This window comes from Hippocampus zosterae, chromosome 2 (genome assembly GCF_025434085.1).
Source record: "Hippocampus zosterae strain Florida chromosome 2, ASM2543408v3, whole genome shotgun sequence".
NCBI classification, from domain to species: Eukaryota; Metazoa; Chordata; class Actinopteri; order Syngnathiformes; family Syngnathidae; genus Hippocampus; species Hippocampus zosterae.
Genome location: NC_067452.1, coordinates 30,848,742 through 30,867,387, shown reverse-complemented (window position 1 = coordinate 30,867,387; position 18,646 = coordinate 30,848,742). Strand labels below are relative to the sequence as shown.

Here is an 18,646-nt window from a genome sequence, read left to right as displayed (position 1 = left end):
AGCCATCAGTCTTTTCACCCTTCATTCTATCCCATCTTTGCAATGGGCAAGACTGAATAAATTAGACTATATGCTACAGTTTAGTCCTTGTGGAATTGTGTGCAATCGTTCCAACACTCATATTGGTCACTGGAAATTTAATATGGCACCTCATGGCAAATAACTCTACGGGGATCTGTTAAAATATGAATTGATGCGCTACAAAAAGATGGCCTTGGCCAGGGTTCGGCACCCCCCGTGATACGATCCGGAATAATACGGATAGGAGTGGATCCCACAAACGTATTCTGTGAGAAAAATGTTTATTTACAAAAAGGCGCAAGACCGACAAAGTACAAATAGGAATAATGACACAACATGTAATCGCCTGTCAATTATAAGAAAATTAAATCATGAGAAAACACAAAATCGCAATGTGAATTAGTAACTTCAATTCTAATACAGCAAAAACAATTATGACAAGAACAAGAACAGAGAAACAATATTGTGAGTGTCTCAAGAATTGCACTTGGTATGAGTCGTGAGCAAGGCAAATCATCGGACAGCAAGTGACCGGCATGGCAGTCTTTAATTGGACCACTGATATGATTCAGGAAGGGTGCACCGCTGGAGGGAACGCCCTCCACTCCAGCAGAAATAGATTAAAACCTTGCTCCTGAGCTCCACGCGCCTCTTTGATCTTTCTGATCTGGCTCCCTGTCAACTAACTGAAAATGACATTACAGTTGCTCAGTCACAAACAATCACGGCTCACCTGTTTTCTGAGTTTGGCCGTGTGGCATTTGCAAGCTGAGCTGTGATTGGTCGTTAAACGAGCCCTGGGTAACTTTGATGTCATTTTCAGTCGACAGCAAGTGGCAAAATGGCAGCCCCGCAAAGATGGATGAAATTGGGTGAATTTTGCTGCGCAATTCCTATTCCACAAACACAATGTTAATCAAAACATCGGGTTTAGACTAGTGGGGGCACGTAGAACAAATTATTGTAAAGTATTGTTTTGGGCTGACTTCCCCTTTAAATACAAAATAATATTGGAGAGTCTGCACGCATGGTTATCCATTTACATTGGATTTATAGATTGTCAATGTAGAAATTGTTTTGTGTACATGAACAGACGCTGCTGTCTCGTTGTGCTTGCATCATTGCGGTCAGCAACCAGGTAGTCTATCTCTAGTGCTACCAGTTGTTGTGAATATTTGCCAGCGTTCCAGTTGTTAAACTCTTGTTCTGTTTTCCTAAAGAGTGCCTGATGTGACCGCAGCACATCATTAATCCTCCTAAGTGATATAAAGAGATCCCCGTTTAAAAATAAACACAACCTGCATGATGTAGCAGAACGCCTTGCGCTGAAGACCTTGTAATGCTGACGCATATTCGTCATAGCAGTTCATCAGACTTAAAAAATAAAATAAAATAAAAAAAAGAGGCAGGGGTCGAATGGGTATTATAATGCAAAAGGGAGTCCAAACTAACACTCCATCTGAGGGAGAAAAAAAAAGTATCAATTGAACCTAAAATTTTGCAATGTCATCAACTTGCATCAGCGGTTTTCTTTGACAAATGGTAATGCCATGAAGGGTTGTAGGCACAGAAATAAATACTTGCACATAAATATTGCCTTGTTTTTCTATTTTTAATCAGCCTTGTTAAATTTGTGCCAAACATCCTGCAGTCTCGACTCACAAGACTGGTTTGGCTACGATTAGCCTCCCTGTGCCCCTGCTGAGTGTGCGTGTGAGTGTGCGTGTGTGCCTGTGTGTGTGTGTGTGTGTGTGTGTGTGTGTGTGGTTTAAGGAGAAACAGTTACAGGCTGGCAGAGGGTTTGAAGCTCGAACGGTGGCAGTTTCACACTCCTTAACACTATTAGACTGCAGATGTCTGCCGGGTTGACAACATGCACTGGCTGTGTCAAGCAAATACACCTGCAATAAATACCCCACAATAATGCATGCACACACACGTGTGTGTGTGTGTGTGTGTGTGTGTGTCTCTCTCTCTCTCTCTCTGCTCTATGCGACTTATTGGTTCTCACCAGTCTGTCTCGGTTTCTGCACTTCTCCAAACATTTAGTTTTTAATTCCAACCTCACTTGATATAAATCGTAATACAGTAAACCACCATATACACACATGGGGGGAAAAAAGCTTTGCCGTTGTTTTGTGGCATTGACAAACAATTATTTACTTTATTGAGGGGGGGTGTCAATTACTCCCAGATGTTTGCTATTAGCAGCCGAGCTTGATCTCAGTCCTGTGAATAGCAGGGCAAACATTACAGACAAATATTGACTCTGCCACGATTTAATTTTCTTTGATGACTGGCTGATATACGGTGAAATGTGGTGGCCATTTTTAATTTCTTGCCCTGTCAAGAACAATGCAGCTTTTGTGTGATCCTGCGCACAAATGAATAAGCGGTCCCAGTTACCATTGTCACTTTAGGATGAAACCATGGGAACATCTGAAGTCAAAGAAGAGGAAGTTGGAGAGGACGTAACCATTCTGACCGGTCCGGAAGCTTCCGTCGGCAAGGTCACAGAGGGCTCGGCCTGCCGAGCGGGAAGCGTCTTGTTGATCTTGATGGGGAAGAAGACGTTGGAGGCGCAGTGCTCACTGAGGTACTCGCCTCCCTTCTCCTCGTAGTCCTGCCGACTGATCCATCCCGCCACTCCTCTTCCACCACAACCGGGAGGGTGCTCCAGGGCCCAGTCTCTTGCCCCGAGCCATGCGCCCAAAGTCGGCTGCGTCGCCAAGTTCACCTGGGGGAAAGAGCCCCATCATTGAGAAAGCACATCATTTGGCCAGCAAAATGTGTAAAATAGGAAGTCAGACATTTTTGACGAGCCTAACCATGAGGAATTGAATACTACTCTAAATTTGTACTTCCGCCACAAAATGGTGGCACACAGTACTGCTTGATTTCACTTTACTTTTTCTTTTTTTTTTTGCCTTTTTCCTCACTTATAGCAGCTTCTCGTGTATCTTCTCGCTCACTCTATGAGGCCCCGTGGTGAGAAGGAAACAAACAGAAAATGTGAGCACTAAACAACAAACTCACTGCAAGGTAAGCATGTCCAGTGATGGAAGACGGATTCTGGGAAGTTTGCTGCCGCCATCTAGTGGCCATCTAGTCAACAATTCGTCCCGGAAAAAAATGCCTCAGATCGGACATTTGTAAATCAAGTTACCGGTACAGTATCTGCATTTTCACTATTTTCCTTCCTTGATATGGAAAACGCCTGTTTTAAATTGAATTAACAAATAAGTCAGAGTATCAGCTGCACATTAGGTTGATTCCTTAACAAAAAAAAAAAGAAAACAAAACCAAGAAGCCAAAAAGACACTGTCACAATTTTTTTCACATGCATCGTTCTATTAATTTGATACACCGTATATATACAAAGAAGATTCAAAAAAGATTAAAGATCTGTTTTTAAATTATTTCAACACAAACAGTTTGTTTGTCTGGAGAGCCTGGCTGACCATTGTCAAATTAATATTTCACTATCGCGTCGTAAAATTTGTCTATAAGCGAACCGTTGTGAATTTGGACAAAAAGAAAGATGTGTACCGGTACTCATTTTTGTGAAGTACTCAATAACCCTGAGAGCATACACACAGAGCAAGCCTCATCATCAATTTAGGGTAAAAAAAAAAAGAGGACAGTAAAGTACCTTGAAGTGAGACTGGAAGGGTCTTATGGCCAGCAGCTCCCTCTCCACTCTTTCCTTCATCCCGGGATATTGCATATTTCCTCCGGTCAGGAACATATTGCTCACCAGCGCCTCCTGCTGCTCAGGAGTATACCTGAACATCGACAAGAAGATACAATACATGCTGATGTATATAGCGCTTTCACAACAGCGGCAGCTGTAACAAACCGCTTTACAAAACAGTTAAGATAAAGTAAAATAATAAACACAACACATAACATAAAACACGGGCAGTCATGCAGTTCTAACCACTTTTCCATCACACGCTTTGTTGTTTGAAGCAGTTTGAGATGAAAGAGGAGAGAATCAAAGTGTCCTTTAACCAGTGGATCATGCAACTGCCAAACCAGAGTCATTCATTCATTCATTCATTCATCTTCCTAACCGCTTGATCCTCACTAGGGTCGCGGGGGGTGCTGGAGCCTATCCCAGCTGTCTCCGGGCGGTAGGCGGGGGACACCCTGAATCGGTTGCCAGCCAATTGCAGGGCACACAGAGACGAACAACCATTCGCACTCACACTCACACCTAGGGACAATTTAGAGTGTTCAATCAGCCTGCCATGCATATTTTTGGAATGTGGGAGGAAACCGGAGCACCCGGAGAAAACCCACGCAGGCCCGGGGAGAACATGCAAACTCCACACAGGGAGGCCGGAGCTGGAATCGAACCCGGTACCTCTGCACTGTGAAGCCGACGTGCTAACCACTGGACTACCGGGCCACCCCAGCTAAGAGTGTGTGACATTATTTTATTATTATTGGGGGGTTTTGCATTGCAACCTTCTAAAACTGTCATTTTAGATAGATTAGATTTGAATAGTTTATTCCTCCTTTGAAGGATTTACGACATCATTACCTGGCCAACACATACTGAAGCGTCTCCATCATCCCCATTTGGTCTTCTCCAGTCAGTGAGGGTTGGAAGAGGATCTCTGGACAGCGCAGACGCTCGGTGCCCACAAACAGTTGGTGGTATTCTGCCATGTTGAAGGCCGGCTGGAGAGAGGTCGTTATTTAGTCATCTCTACAGGTGATCGAAAGTCATCTGGACACATTTCCATACATGAGGAGAAATGGGAATAATGTCTTAGAAAGTAATGAGTTACTTGAATGTTTCACATTTTTTAAGTAATAACTAATTGAAAGTGCTATTTTTCGCAGTGAAGTAATCTGATTACGGTGACTTTGCACGGTCATTATTCGTTCTTGTGCAGCAACTAATGATGAAATCAGCTCACAGAATCTTGCTAATTATTTACGATTCACTATCTAACGGTAATGCCACTACCTGCCTCTTGGGTGCACCAGAGAGTGACATTAAAAGTTTTTTGTTTTTATTCTAACACTCATGTTTATTGGTGCCAATCACCAATTAAAGCTTTATTTGCCGATAAGTAAAAGTAAAAAATGTCTGAAATATTAAATGTAATTCTTTGTTGTTCAATAAAAGAAGGAAATTGAAAACCTCAAAACAGTATTTGCATGGCTGTGAGCTGACAAAACCAAATATTATACCTGTATATCTTTTGTGTAAATACTTTCTGTGAGTTCCAAAGAATCCCCTACTTTCATTTTTAAAAATGCCCATTTGGAATAATAGATTAAAGTAATAATATGTTCTTTTTCATAATCTAGAAAGTCCCACCTGGACCACATTTAAATTAGGTTTTTCTGTCAACGTGTCCTCAGAAAAGTCAGGATACATCATCACGATGCCGTCGCCCTCCTCCATTTGCTGCTCCAACTCGGACACCTGGTGGGAAGAGTGAGCAAGACGTCAAGTCAACCGGAGCTCCACAGGGCATTTTGAAAACTTCAGGACCATCTCCGTCCGCCTCACCTCTGTCTTTCCCTCGACGCCGTCGCTGTGCAACAGTTTCTGGCGGCCCTGCTCCACGGCCAGCTGCAGTTTGCTGATGTATGACTGCAGCTCCTCAGCCGAGTCCATGTTGAGCTCGACCAGGCTCTTGTGGAATTGATCCAAGAAGCCATCCTCCAGCAGCTCCTGCACACACGCGCACACAATGAAAACAAGCGCTACCAAAAATGGACGACAAGTTGAGCGTGTAGACAGACACCACGTTTCTTACCTGTACGCCCATCAATCTGTCCAGCCTCTCCTGATCCTGATGGAGTTTCTCACCGCGACGTCGAGCGTTGCTCTCCTGAAGCCGCCTGAGCTGCTGCGCTCTCCTCTCTTGCCTCTCTTCCACGCTCACACAGCCTCCAGGCAACTTGCCCGAGAAGGGAAGTTGCATTCGGTGAACTTCCCGCTCGTAAAATTCCGGGCTGCGCCACTTTTCCAACTCTGGAGATGAGCGCAAGACAATAGAAACAACAGATCGTCATTTAGCTTTTGAGGGCGTGACAGAAAAACGAGGGTGTAACAACGCTTGAAATTCACTCTCTCTCTACTCATGAATACGCTGCCTCCCACAGCACCTTCTTGATAATCCACAGCAGTGTAGCTGTGTTCATGCAGCAGCTCTTCCATGCGGCCCAGTGTGATGGCAGCCAAGTGACCGGGATATTTGAGCTGCAGGAGTCTCTGCAGGTAGGCTGCTGCCTGGCCTCCCGCCACATTCACACGCTTAGAGTTCACCGCATCCAATCTAGAGGGGTGGCCGTGTCAAAATAAGAGCGACATTAGAACAATTAATGCTAATCTGATAAAAAATACAACATTTCAGCTTTTACTCTGTTTTGAGTGACACGATCGAAGAGGCGTGACTTCAACGTTTTATTTGGTATTGTGCCGGTAGTTTGCAGAGCTGTACGTGCATGCATCATCCCAAGACCTGTAAATCAATGTACCACCATACATGATCTCAAAATATTAGGGACAGCAGTTCAAACTGCAAACAGTCCACTTCCACAAACCCCAGTGGAACTGCAAAGGTTGGATGGTGGTTATCTTTTGATTTGCTGGGATTTTGAAACATTTTCCCATGGGAATTCAATTGAGATGAAAAAAAACCCCCATCTGTTCCAGGTTGAAGCTGCCATGAGCATTTCACATGTACAGATCATGTCTTGAGTCACTTGAACATTCCTTTTCACACAGACGTAAAAAGAATTTGAAAAATCTGGAGAAAAAAAACAAACAATAAAAGCATGACGAAATGTAGACTTTACACAGAGCGGATAGGCTGGATCGAACGGGCCGATTGTTTATATGTTATGCAAAATCTGTGAATTAAATGTTTATCAATGTTTTAGGGAGAATGTTTACGCATTTCAATGGCCTTTACTTCTACATTTATTTTGGCTATTCGTGGTCCCAATCCCCTGCGAATGGTGAGATTTGACTGTACACTAAATAAGTCAGTTGTTTATAGATCAGATAGATTGGAGCACCCTCTGATTGGATCAATTACCTTTTATCGTATTCTATTTTTAACACGCTGATCGGTAATCTGCCTATATGACCTTTGAAAAATGTGGCCAAATTTCAAATTGTCTCAGGGATATTCAAATTGAGAGAATTAACTATACAACCACAATAATAATGCATATTGTTAACAGCTGTTTATGTGAGTCAATAAAAACTGGGAATATTACTCCAAAAAATATTTCTAAAGAATTCAAAACACAAATTAAAATTAATCATGTTTGAAGGTAATTCGACAACAAACAGAAGAGGGTGATGAGAGCAGAGCCTCACCTGCCATTGAGAACAGGCAAGATGTGCGAGCAGTGGTACCCAGAGGACAAAATGATCCCGGTCTGTGGTGGCCGCAGGTTCTTCTGATTGTTGGTGTGATGGAAACTGTACAAAGCGTCCACTCCGTAGGAGACATGAGGGACGCCATAGCACTCAAATAGCAATTCCGACATCATCTGGCGGCAGTGCAGAGGGTTGCAGGGTGCCTCAGTCAGCACAATTGGATGCTCCACACGCCCCTAAAACACGTGGGACAGGAGGACAGGACAGCTCAGATTATGAGGAAACAGCAAATAAAGAAATTAAACACTGTCATTTGTAATCAGGTCAGAACGTAATGTAGTCGATCACTAATGTGCGCTAACACAGTAGTGAAATCATATCGACAGTAAATTGTTGTGTGAATTAAAACTTATGGTCCATAAATAAATAATAGAGAACTGATTTTTTTAATATATAAATAAGGCTGAGAAAAATGTCAACCAATCCGGATAACTTGAACACAAAAACAGGACATCATAAAAATGTTTAACCGAGGCTTTGTCGATACCACTTTACGACATCTGAAGTGGCAACAGGATTTTTTTTTTTTGGTGAGTATTGTAGTTTATGGACAGTTACGTGTTCATGCATTGCACACATATGGAGTTTAATATGTGGAACGTAATCGCGTATTTAAACTCAATATTTCCCCAAAGAGCAAGAAGTGAACCCATTGACTAGAACGACAGCCAAGGTGCTCATGGCACTAACCTCGGAGGTGATGCCCAGGTGAGTAAACACATAGTCGAAAATCAACTCTTGGATTTCGAAATTGACCACGACATTGCGGTCGAACTGACTCTTGAGCAGCCACCGTAGAGGCTCCAGATTGGGAATGTCGTTCCCGATCTGGGTCTCGTTCCGGGCAGCTCCTCTGCTGCGCGCCGCCACTGACCGAAAGAGCAGCCGCGGAGCGTCCAAATCCACCGTCGCCCAGTCGGCCCTGGTCTGGAAGGAGCCGTTGTCGATCACAATTGGGGTCGCTGTCCCACATGAGGTCACCAATGGATCTAAAATCGGATCGGGAGAATTTTTACAGTCCCGAAATGAAAAAATTTGGCATACCGGCTGCTGCTGTGTGGCCATTTTGGACGTGTGTTACAGCAAAATAAATCCGTGTGGAACTGAAAGCGCAAGTTAAAAAAATCAATTTTAATTGACAACGTTTGCCTGAATGAAATCTATTAAAACACAGAGATGGTGCAAAACAACGTACAAGCATTTCTTTTGTGTACTCAAGTCGATTTTTCACATATTTTATCTTTACTTTAGTATTTTCTTTCATTGCGACTTTGACATGACTTACTATGTTACGATGAAATATGTTTTATTTTTGTTGTTTATGTTGATGCAAGCTAATGCTAAGGGAAAACACGTTTCAGGATTTAAAAAAAAATCCAACAACAGAATAAATTAAAGTCCAAAACTTGCTTTGCATAATGTCATACTCATTTGCCATTTCTATACACATGGTGGAAAGAAACTGTTAAAATCTGAAACTGCGATTGGCATTTTATTTTAACACCATACTACGACGCAAACTCCACACAAGAGCCCGGAGCTGCAACGTCATTTTAAGGATACCAAAGGGGGTCTGGAACAGTGCGTCATTCAAGATGGGACCGCCACGACATGCACGGCGAGAGCATGCAAATGCCACGCGGCTTCAGAACAGAATGGCAGACATTTTAATCAAGTGTCGACTCTGCAGCATGCAGCATATCCAACGTGATATGTCGTGCATTTGTTCGGAACATCAGTTCACCTTGTGATGTATGAATGACAAGAAATCAGGAATACAGAAAACAGTGTTGTTGTTCACATTTATTTTCCTGGACATCGCTGTCATTTGAGGTACGGGATTAAAGATGATGAAGGCAGAAAAATGTTTGCGTGTTCGTGTATGCCTGTGTGTGTGCGCGTGTGTGTGCGTGTGTGTGTGTTGGAGAGGGGTGCGGGGGGTAGAAGGAATACTGTATGATAGTGTGTCACCAAAACATGAGCACAGTTCACTGCTCAGGCACAAAGCTCTAAGTGACTGCTGTACCCCCCACCCCTCCTTCTTGATGCTAATAAGCAGATCTGGGTCAACTCACCCTCTCAAACTCACACAGACACACACAAACACATTGACATACTCGCTTACGGACACAGAACATGCTTACTTTCCGTCAATGCATACTTTTACTGTGCATGCCCTCATGTGCGCGCGCGCACGCACACACACACACACACACACGCACGCACGCACGCACGCGCACACGCACACACACTCAGATACACTCCTTGAAAAACTGATATAAATGTCCACGCTGCTTGTACAGCTTGGCGTTATTGTAATGCCTCCATTTTGTTGGGGGACAAAGGGACAGTTAGTCTCCAACGAGGCGTGCGGGACAGCAGAGTGCGGAAGGAGAGCTGCACAAACGGGAACATTTTGCACTCAATTCACTAAAAAAGGTTGGGTGTGCTGTCATACAGTCCACAAACATGGTGGATGTGACGCACACGCGCACATAAGCGTATACAGACACACACACACACGCGCGCGCACACACACACACGTACAGACACACACACACCACGAACATGATGGAAAGTCAACTCCTTAATTTTTATTATACTACTTTCCCTTAATCTTTATGGAAAACGTCATTGAATCAAGGAGAAACGAAAAAGCGCTTCCTTTTCGGAAAGGACAGCAATGTCGACTCCATTTTTAAACTAAGATCACGGCACAACGCCAAGTATTGCTGACATAAATCTCCAACATGAAACTCCTATTTTACAACGAATGTCTAGAAAAAGGACTCATTCGATCCACGCGTGCGTTATTCTCACCAAAGGTGACAATCACATAATAGGATAAAATGATGTTGATGTGAAAATTCACTCGCCCTTAAATGTAAAGTTGATGTTTAATTTTCTTGTGGTGTAAATGAGGCGGTCAGCTCATTGGTCTCACAGTCTGTGGTTCGGGGTTGCAGCTCCAGTCTTTCTGTGTGGATGAGATCAAATGACACAGAAAATGTATAGATGGAGCAACTTAATCATTTGATGTTAAGTTCATAACGATGCGAACAACAAAGCGTTTTTGAAATGAATTTAAAAATGCCATATTTGGTTCACTTTGGTGGACAGACTTGAAGGTTTGACTCAGGGCACTTTTGATATTTCAGAGCCACACTGCAGATCCACCAACACCACCTCCCCTTCAACCTCCGTGACTTTCCTCCACACCCTGTCATGTCTGTGAGCGCACATACCCACGCATCACGCACACGCTGACACGCACACACGCAGTACACACACACACGCACACGCACACAAATCGCTATCTCTCCATGACAATCAAAACCACACACTCATTCTGAGACCCCCTCCACGAGAGAGTCTGTCACTCCCGCTTTCTTCACGCTGTGGCGCTTCGAGCTCTATACTTCCTTTTTTGGGGCCAAAGGGTGATTCATGTGTTTGTGCACCTGTCACTATTCATGCATTTACATGTATCAGAATGTATGTGCAGTCATAAGATGTAAAGCTCACAAATATTAGGTTCCGTAAATGGAACATTCCACTGTCATAAATCTGTCATCTTTTTAACGAATAAGTAAAAAAAAAGCTGCTTTCAGTAAATTTAGTTGTACGTGAGAAATTAATTCAATATTATTTTACTCATATTTATTTTTGTTAATTTCACTTAAAGATAGATTTTTTTTAATAAACAGATCAAGCATTCAGAGATAAAGCGTGATGAGAGAATTACGTTTCTATGAAATAACACACGCACACGCACACGCGCGCGCGCGCGCAGTTACCCACGCCCTCTTGTCCAATTACTGTGACCATGGCAACTATCAGAGATTATTGCTCCCAGTCAGCAGTGTTGAGTCGCAACTAAAACCCTCCGTATCAGGCCTCCACACAGGCGCGCGTGTGAGCACGCTCATACGGGGTAGAATTAATCCTTTTTGTAGCGACAGTCGCCTTGGTAACCAATTTAAAAAGACTTTTTTTTAAAGAAAAGAAAATCATCAAAGTAAATCTGGAACAGATTAAAAAAAATCTTCATGTTGAAGAAGTACCCAAGAATGTGTTGTTTCATTTCTAAATGATACAAAAAAATGTTGAAATCATACAGTATATACGATTAATGGTTAATTGTGCATGTATTTACTATTATTGCTTTTCAATTCCCGAAATAATCTGTGCTCATGTTTAATTATTTTGACATTGCGCGTGTACATGTGACATTTGCAGGCGATCCAGTTTGTGCATGATGTGATGGTGAAGAAAGGGGGGAGGGGAGAGATGCCTGGAGGACTCTCCCTATATCTCCTCAGCGCGCGCAGGCACACACACACACACACACACACACACACACACACATGGACGCACGATCACACGCTCACACGCACACATTCACGCGTGCACGTAGCCCCAGACGTGGGTGACACACTAACAAATCAACTCTGTGTGAGCATGACCACAAATAGCAGCTGGGCCATGCACAGAAGCCAAAGCATGCAAGCCAAGCATGAAAATATGCACAACTTTCTCTTATCCTCTGGCTGCTTTCTACAATTAGTCACGTCCTCCTCCGTGTGGCAATTTTTATTTGGAATATTTTTTAAATAACGCTGTTAATGTTTTATTGTTATAATAATAATTATTATGATTATGTATCAGGTCAAACTCACAACAAGATCCTCCTTGGCTTGAAAACGCACGTGCACAAAATGAACGCCTTCTTCGTATTCCCCCTGACCCCGATTTTTTTTTTTTTGGTACAAGCAAGCTTGGGGAAAAATGATGACAGTTTTGCCCAGCCTTGTCACAGCAGATTATGGAGCGGAGGTGCCCAAGTGTTACCCTCACGCTGCAATCCATCCCACAAACGCATGTCGTAGAATAAAAGAAGAGTCCCAATTATTTTTACAGATCTAAGCGTATACGAAATACACAAACAAAATCTATTTTAAAAAATACGCCTTGGTATAATGTACAATCCGTTGCAGGATTTTTCCCGTGTGCGTGCATGAGCGCGGGTGGGAGCTGTCCACGGTGCCTGCTTTCTCGCTGCGGGCCACGTTCATCATATCAGCAACGAGTTGCATCCTCGCAGCCTGCTGCTGCTACGTGCCGCTCATCTGCAACCAAGATGTTGAAATTGCGAATCTGCAGAGTACACGCATGAGCAAACGCCTTGTTGAGAGAAGCCTTTTTTTCTGGTTGATTCAAAATTACGTGGAAACAGGGGGCGAGTCAGCTAAGAAAACTACAGTATCGCCCTTCCCAAGGTAAAATGCAAAAAGCCCGTCTTTCATACTTGCAGACACGAAATAATCTTTAAAAGATTTTTTTTTCTTAGTGTTAGACATAGGACTAGGACATAGAGCCAGCGGTAAGTGGACTTCAAATCCCTTCCAGACTTTGCAGGCAAAAGAATGTGGAATATGTCCCCATAAATTTTCATATGTCAGGAATTGAGAAGATGCGTACAGTTCTTTAAAGAAAACAGGAGGCATCTGGTGAAACACATTTATTTCATTTGTAATTGGTACCATTAGAAGGCACCCGTTCAATCGTAAGTCACATTTCAATCAAAATATCAATATTTCACAAATTCTGCCAGGTTATATACATTTATGGAGAAAACTCCTCATTGAAATAAATATGTGTAGTACAGGTATCCCTATAAATTCAATTAAAATATGATTGACGTTTTACTTGCGGTAAATAGCAGTCTTGCGTACAACCATCTCAATGCTCGCAGTTTTATGACGTGAATGATACAAAACCATATAGATATATTCTTTCCTTCAAATATGTCACAGCGTCGTTCCAACACTGACAAGACCGACTTTTTTTTTTAGTTTCCACGTGATTTGTCGTGACTGCCCGTCGTGACATTTCTCTCTCTCTCTCTCTCTCTCTCTCTCTCTCTCTCTCTCTCTCTCTCTCTCTTTCTCTCTCTCTGGTTGTTCGCTCACGACGCATCATAGCGCTGCACCAACAAGCTATTAAATATATTTTATTATTCCACAGAATTATTATTTTTTTTGCGGGGACAAATGAAGACATTTTTCAATTTGGATTTTTTTTCACTACAAAAGATATTAAGGTGGGGTTTGGACAATGGAAGAGCGAACCCAGAGTAGAGGCTAAGGATTTTTGAGTGCGTGTCGGTTTTGGGACTTGAGGACAACAGGCATGACTTTGCAGCATCCGCAGCACTGAACAGAGGCTAATAATCCATCATTTCGCTCTTTCTTCTCCGCCGAGGTCCTTTTTGTTTTTTGGATTAAATCTTTCGAGTAGAGAAAATGGCTCACCTGATCCGCCACAAGCTGACCAACAAGCTGACCAACGCGGCCCACACGGTCTCCAACAAGTCCCAGGCCAAGGTCAGCGGGGTGTTCGCCCGCCTCGGTTTCCAGGCCGCCACGGACGAAGAGGGTTTGGGATTTGCCGAATGCGACGACCTGGACTACGACTACAGGCAAGGCATGCAAATGGACGTCATCCAGGGGGACGAAGAGGGCGGAGAGTGCGGCCTGGAGGACGGGGACACTCATTACCAGAGGGACGGTACCGGCCACAGGCCCCAGACCCTTAAAACTGAGGGATCACTGGTTGAGGACAAACCCAAAATCACGTCTTGGGAGGCTGGGTGGAACGTCACCAACGCCATTCAGGTACGCGGTGTGCTTGTGAACGACCCCCCCCCCTTCCGACCACCCCCGCCAGGCCGTGACTTCAGGAGTCACCTTGAAGGCATTTCACACTTACGGTTTAAATATGCCATTCTGAACCCGCGCATTTCATCGCTTGCTTCGGAAGCAACCATAAATGAATCCGATTGCATTTATTTTCAAGCGATTGCCATATTTGGTGTGATGAGTGGGCGTTCAATCGCAGTCAAGACGCGTGATTTCTCTGAGCCAATCAGCCAAAAAAACGAATAATAAAAGAATGAAAAACAACACAAAATATAAGTGTCTTAACACATAATATAGTCAAGAAATGGCGGCGTTCTAGTATAAATAACGATGTAAAAAATGCTAACAGCACATTATTTAAACGCATAAAACCACTCTTCAAAATTGGTTTTATACTCCCAATTTCAATATTATTATTATGACTATTATTTTATTTGTATTATTATGGAACACTGTCGTAAATGTAAGCGTCGGAATGAAATCGCTAATCTTGGCGAGGAGGTTAAGCGTAGAGGCTAATTATGTAAATCCTTTTATCAGTGAATTCAAGGTAATGTTTAACACCCCAAAGGGCCTCTTTTGTCACGGAGCCAGCAAGAACACAAAGAATGAATCCATATAAAAACAAACAAAATATAGTCCGTTGTGGGGGCTCATCGTAAAAAAAAAAAAATGAAAACTAGACTTTTCCTCGATTTGATTGTAGCTACTTGATATTCAAATGCTTCCTCTCGTCTTTATCGTAGTGTGTGACACTGAGATTACATAAAGTGTGTGTGTGTGGAGCTGCTTGCGCGCACGGTCCGTGACCCTCCTCCGCCACCCCCCCTCGCCGTTTCGTCCGCAGGGCATGTTCGTCCTCGGCTTGCCCTACGCCATCCTGCACGGCGGCTACCTGGGCCTCTTCCTCATCATCTTCGCCGCCGTGGTGTGCTGCTACACGGGCAAGATCCTCATCGCGTGTCTGTACGAGGAGAACGAAGACGGCATCAAGGTGCGCGTGCGCGACTCCTACGTTGACGTGGCCAACGCGTGCTGCGCGCCCCGTTTCCCAGCGCTGGGGGGCCACGTGGTCAACGTGGCTCAGATCATCGAGCTGGTGATGACGTGCATCCTGTACGTGGTGGTGAGTGGCAACTTGATGTACAACAGCTTCCCGGGGCTGCCCGTCTCGCAGAAGGCGTGGTCGGTGGTGGCCACCGCTGCCTTGCTCCCTTGCGCCTTCCTCAAGAACCTGAAGGCCGTGTCCAAGTTCAGCCTGCTGTGCACGCTGGCCCACTTTGTCATCAACGTCCTGGTGATCGCCTACTGCCTGTCGCGGGCTCGGGAGTGGGCGTGGGAGAAGGTGAAGTTCTACATCGATGTCAAGAAGTTCCCCATCTCCATCGGCATCATCGTGTTCAGCTACACCTCGCAGATCTTCCTCCCCTCCCTGGAGGGCAACATGCAGAAGCCCAGCGAGTTCCACTGCATGATGGACTGGACCCACATCGCCGCCTGCGTCCTCAAGGGCCTCTTCGCCCTGGTGGCTTACCTGACGTGGGCCGACGCCACCAAGGAGGTCATCACGGATAACCTGCCCAGCGCCATCCGCGCGGTGGTCAACCTCTTCCTTGTGTCCAAGGCGCTGCTCTCCTACCCGCTGCCTTTCTTCGCCGCTGTGGAGGTCCTGGAGAAGTCGCTGTTCCAAGACGGCGGACGGGCCTTGTTCCCGGACTGCTACGGGCCGAGCGGCCAGTTAAAATCCTGGGGTCTGGGCCTCAGAGTGGGCCTGGTGGTCTTCACTTTGCTCATGGCCGTCTTCGTCCCCCATTTCGCCCTCCTCATGGGTCTGACCGGCAGCCTGACGGGCGCCGGCCTCTGCTTCCTGCTGCCCAGCCTCTTCCATCTGAAGCTCCAGTGGAGGAACCTCCTGTGGCACCACGTCTTCTTCGATGTCGCCATTTTCGTCATCGGGGGCATTTGCGCCATATCGGGCTTCATCCACTCCATCGAAGGGCTCATAGAGGCATTCAAGTACAATATCCATGACTGAGAGCTTTGAGGCGCCCACCTTTTATGCCCCGCCCCCTTTCCCTACCCGCCTCCTCGTCTGGCTCTGCTCCCCGCTTTGTGGGTCATGATGACAAAGGAGCCCACGAGGAGGATCCCGTGTGTGAATTTTTTTTTAATTTTGCCTTTGTGAAAACGTGCAATAACAAACTGTACAATCATGGTGTAAAATAGGCTCTTATGTTAAAATGGACGGAAGGACACAACAGGGGTGTCCAAAGTTGTGAAGCAGTGAAGCATGGCCTAAATTAAGTGAGTGTGTGTGTGTGTGCGTGCGTGTGTGAGTGTAGTAATATTTGGGCTGGGTTTTGAGTTTATTGACAAATACAGCGAAGCCTCAGTTTAAGAGAACGTAAACCGATTTTGTCTGCAATGCGGAACGGGGCATAATTTGATATTGCCACTGTGGAATATGAATTGTGCAGTAAAACACACCCGTTTTTATCTCTTTCGGAGGCCAGCCATTTTGCCACTTGCTGTCGACTGAAAATGACATCACGGGGCCGAAGGGCTTGTCGGCTCAATCATGACTCACTTGTTTTCTGAATTTGGTCATGTGACATTCGCAAGCCGAGCCGTTATCGATCATGACCCAAGTCCTCAGGGACTGTGATGTCATTTTCATGTTGACAGCCAGTGGCAAAATGGCCGCCCTCTGAAATGACTAAAAACAGGTGGATTTGTTGCATAATTTGCACAATATAAATCAGAAAAAATGTGTTTAGACTAGTTGGCACTCGTAGAATAAAGTATTGTAAAGATTTTTTTTTTTACTTTCCCCTTAAATGAACATATAGCGATAGTTTTTTTTTAAATAACATGGCACAATCATGAGGTATTATTTATCTCTATGCAAGTGATACAAACTGTATTCTGAAATATCTCCACCCTGGCCAGAATTTGCATGAGAGTACGAAAAAAGCCTTTTATGTCTGAGTGTGTGTGAATGTGTGGGTGTGTGTGGGTGTGTGTATGTGTTTTGACTGCTGTATTCGTGTGGACAATGCCCAAATCTTTCCACGAAAATTCCAGTCCAGTACGGTTCACCTCATGCTGAAAAATAAATCCTGATCTGGATTTTGTTTCCACTTCGGGGGCCTAACAGTGGTGGCTGGTGATAGTCTCAGCTACCTAAATGGTGTGACATCATCGCAAGGCAGCCAAGCAGAATTCCATGTGGTGATGGTGAATGTCATCTTGAAATTTAATAGATCACACATTGCAATATTTCTAGCGCCACCTGATAGTACCATTCCACGGCGGTAGAAGTGGTATTGTGCCAAAAATCTGGTACCCTTTAACAACTTTTGGCAAGAGGAGCACTCAAAAGACTGAACTGAACTGCGTGGTAGAAATGGGCAAGCACCCTTCAGTCAAGGTGGTGCACATTAAAAAAACAAAAAACAACTGAATATCTTCTGTGTAGTTTGAATTATACTTCTCTTTTGTCAGTTTGTTTTGTGCTTTTATTTTTTCCACCTCGGTAGAGCTTGTCGGTTTGTTTTCTCGGTGTTTCCAACGTTTTTCTGGATGGAGTGAATTTTAACGTGCAAGCAAGTGGGTCCTTCTCGTGTCGTATGCAAAGTATTTGTCGGACGATATTCTCTCCCTGTTGAACCTGTCGTTTGTGATTTAATGCAACTAATCATGGTGTGTGAGACAAAGAGTATTTGTTGAATCAAGAGATAAATAAATGGAATATTTTATGGCTGGTGATTCTGTTTGCTTTTAAATAGTAGGCCGGAAGTCATCTTTGGACTGCTATGGCATCCTGTTTTGTTTTTTTTTTTAATTTGTTTTGGTTGCTGGGGCTGAATTTCATTTTCCGAACAGCTTATCCTCACAAGCGTCGCGGCCTATCCCAGCCGTCTTAGGGCAGTAGGCGGGGGACACCATGAACCGGTTCCCAGCCAATCGCAGGGCACATCGAGACAAACAACCATCCACGTTCACACTCACACCGAGGGACAATTTGGAGTGTTCAATCATACTGCCATGCATGTTTTTGGAATATGGGAGGAAACCAGAGTACCCAGAGAAAACCCACGCAGGCCCGGGGAAAACATGCAAACTCCACACAGGGAGGCCGGAGCTGGAATTGAACCCGGTACCTCCACACTGTGAGGTCTATGTGATAACCACTGTACCACCGGGGAGCCCAGGGCTGAATTTATAAGCCATAAAAAATGGGTTCCTAGCTTTTTCCCCCACTCCATAATTTGACTTGGGGACCCAATAAGAAATAATCCAGGGTCTTGGTACACGTCTAATTGGATAAAATACTGCCCATATTGCAGGCTTATATACATGTAATGCAAGAAATTTGCAAAAAATGCAAACAAATTTGAGGAAGAATTAGAAAGTTTGCAGTTGGACCCAAAGTTCCTCTTCAATTTAGCGCATGTTTTGTCTTGGCCACCCACGTAAATGTGCAGTCATATGTTGTATTAAG

The 18,646-nt window shown here is 44.3% G+C and overlaps 3 protein-coding genes across 4 annotated transcripts in view; 2 read left to right on the top strand and 1 right to left on the bottom strand.

Moving 5' to 3' along the window:
* Positions 1-10,606, top strand: part of LOC127596861 (succinate dehydrogenase [ubiquinone] iron-sulfur subunit, mitochondrial-like) — a 154,397-nt gene extending 143,791 nt beyond the window's left edge. The window contains exon 9 of the mRNA XM_052059828.1: positions 10,596-10,606. The gene's annotated coding sequence lies outside the window, so the exon portion shown is untranslated. The remainder of the gene's footprint in view (positions 1-10,595) is intronic.
* On the bottom strand, positions 286-8,535 carry actr5 (actin related protein 5). 2 transcript variants are annotated; one of them, XM_052059787.1, is made up of 9 exons: positions 8,132-8,535; positions 7,379-7,617; positions 6,157-6,326; positions 5,805-6,022; positions 5,555-5,719; positions 5,360-5,467; positions 4,571-4,710; positions 3,674-3,806; positions 286-2,758 (listed from the first exon to the last, which is right to left on the bottom strand). In XM_052059787.1, exons 1-9 carry the CDS (start codon positions 8,504-8,506, stop codon positions 2,438-2,440), a joined length of 1,869 nt encoding a protein of 622 aa, XP_051915747.1. In that variant the 5' UTR covers positions 8,507-8,535; the 3' UTR covers positions 286-2,437. The 2 variants fall into 2 exon arrangements, with proteins under 2 accessions (XP_051915747.1, XP_051915748.1); XM_052059788.1 differs by having other exon boundaries at positions 8,316-8,527.
* Positions 10,607-13,387: 2,781 nt separating the features above from the next.
* On the top strand, positions 13,388-17,902 carry LOC127596896 (vesicular inhibitory amino acid transporter-like). The gene is made up of 2 exons (XM_052059870.1): positions 13,388-14,118; positions 14,990-17,902. Exons 1-2 carry the CDS (start codon positions 13,747-13,749, stop codon positions 16,175-16,177), a joined length of 1,560 nt encoding a protein of 519 aa, XP_051915830.1. The 5' UTR covers positions 13,388-13,746; the 3' UTR covers positions 16,178-17,902.
* The last annotated feature ends 744 nt before the right edge of the window (positions 17,903-18,646 follow it).

Excerpts from the sequence above, each read along its gene's own strand:
- LOC127596896 (XM_052059870.1), top strand. The coding sequence starts at position 13,747 with ATGGCTCACCTGATCCGCCACAAGCTGACCAACAAGCTGACCAACGCG. Across the intron at positions 14,119-14,989 it reads ACGTCACCAACGCCATTCAG|GGCATGTTCGTCCTCGGCTT; the intron begins GTACGCGGTGTG and ends TTTCGTCCGCAG.
- actr5 (XM_052059787.1), bottom strand. The coding sequence starts at position 8,506 with ATGGCCACACAGCAGCAGCCGGTATGCCAAATTTTTTCATTTCGGGAC. Across the intron at positions 5,468-5,554 it reads GCGTCGAGGGAAAGACAGAG|GTGTCCGAGTTGGAGCAGCA; the intron begins GTGAGGCGGACG and ends TCTTCCCACCAG. Across the intron at positions 3,807-4,570 it reads CTTCAGTATGTGTTGGCCAG|GTATACTCCTGAGCAGCAGG; the intron begins GTAATGATGTCG and ends GTCGATGTTCAG.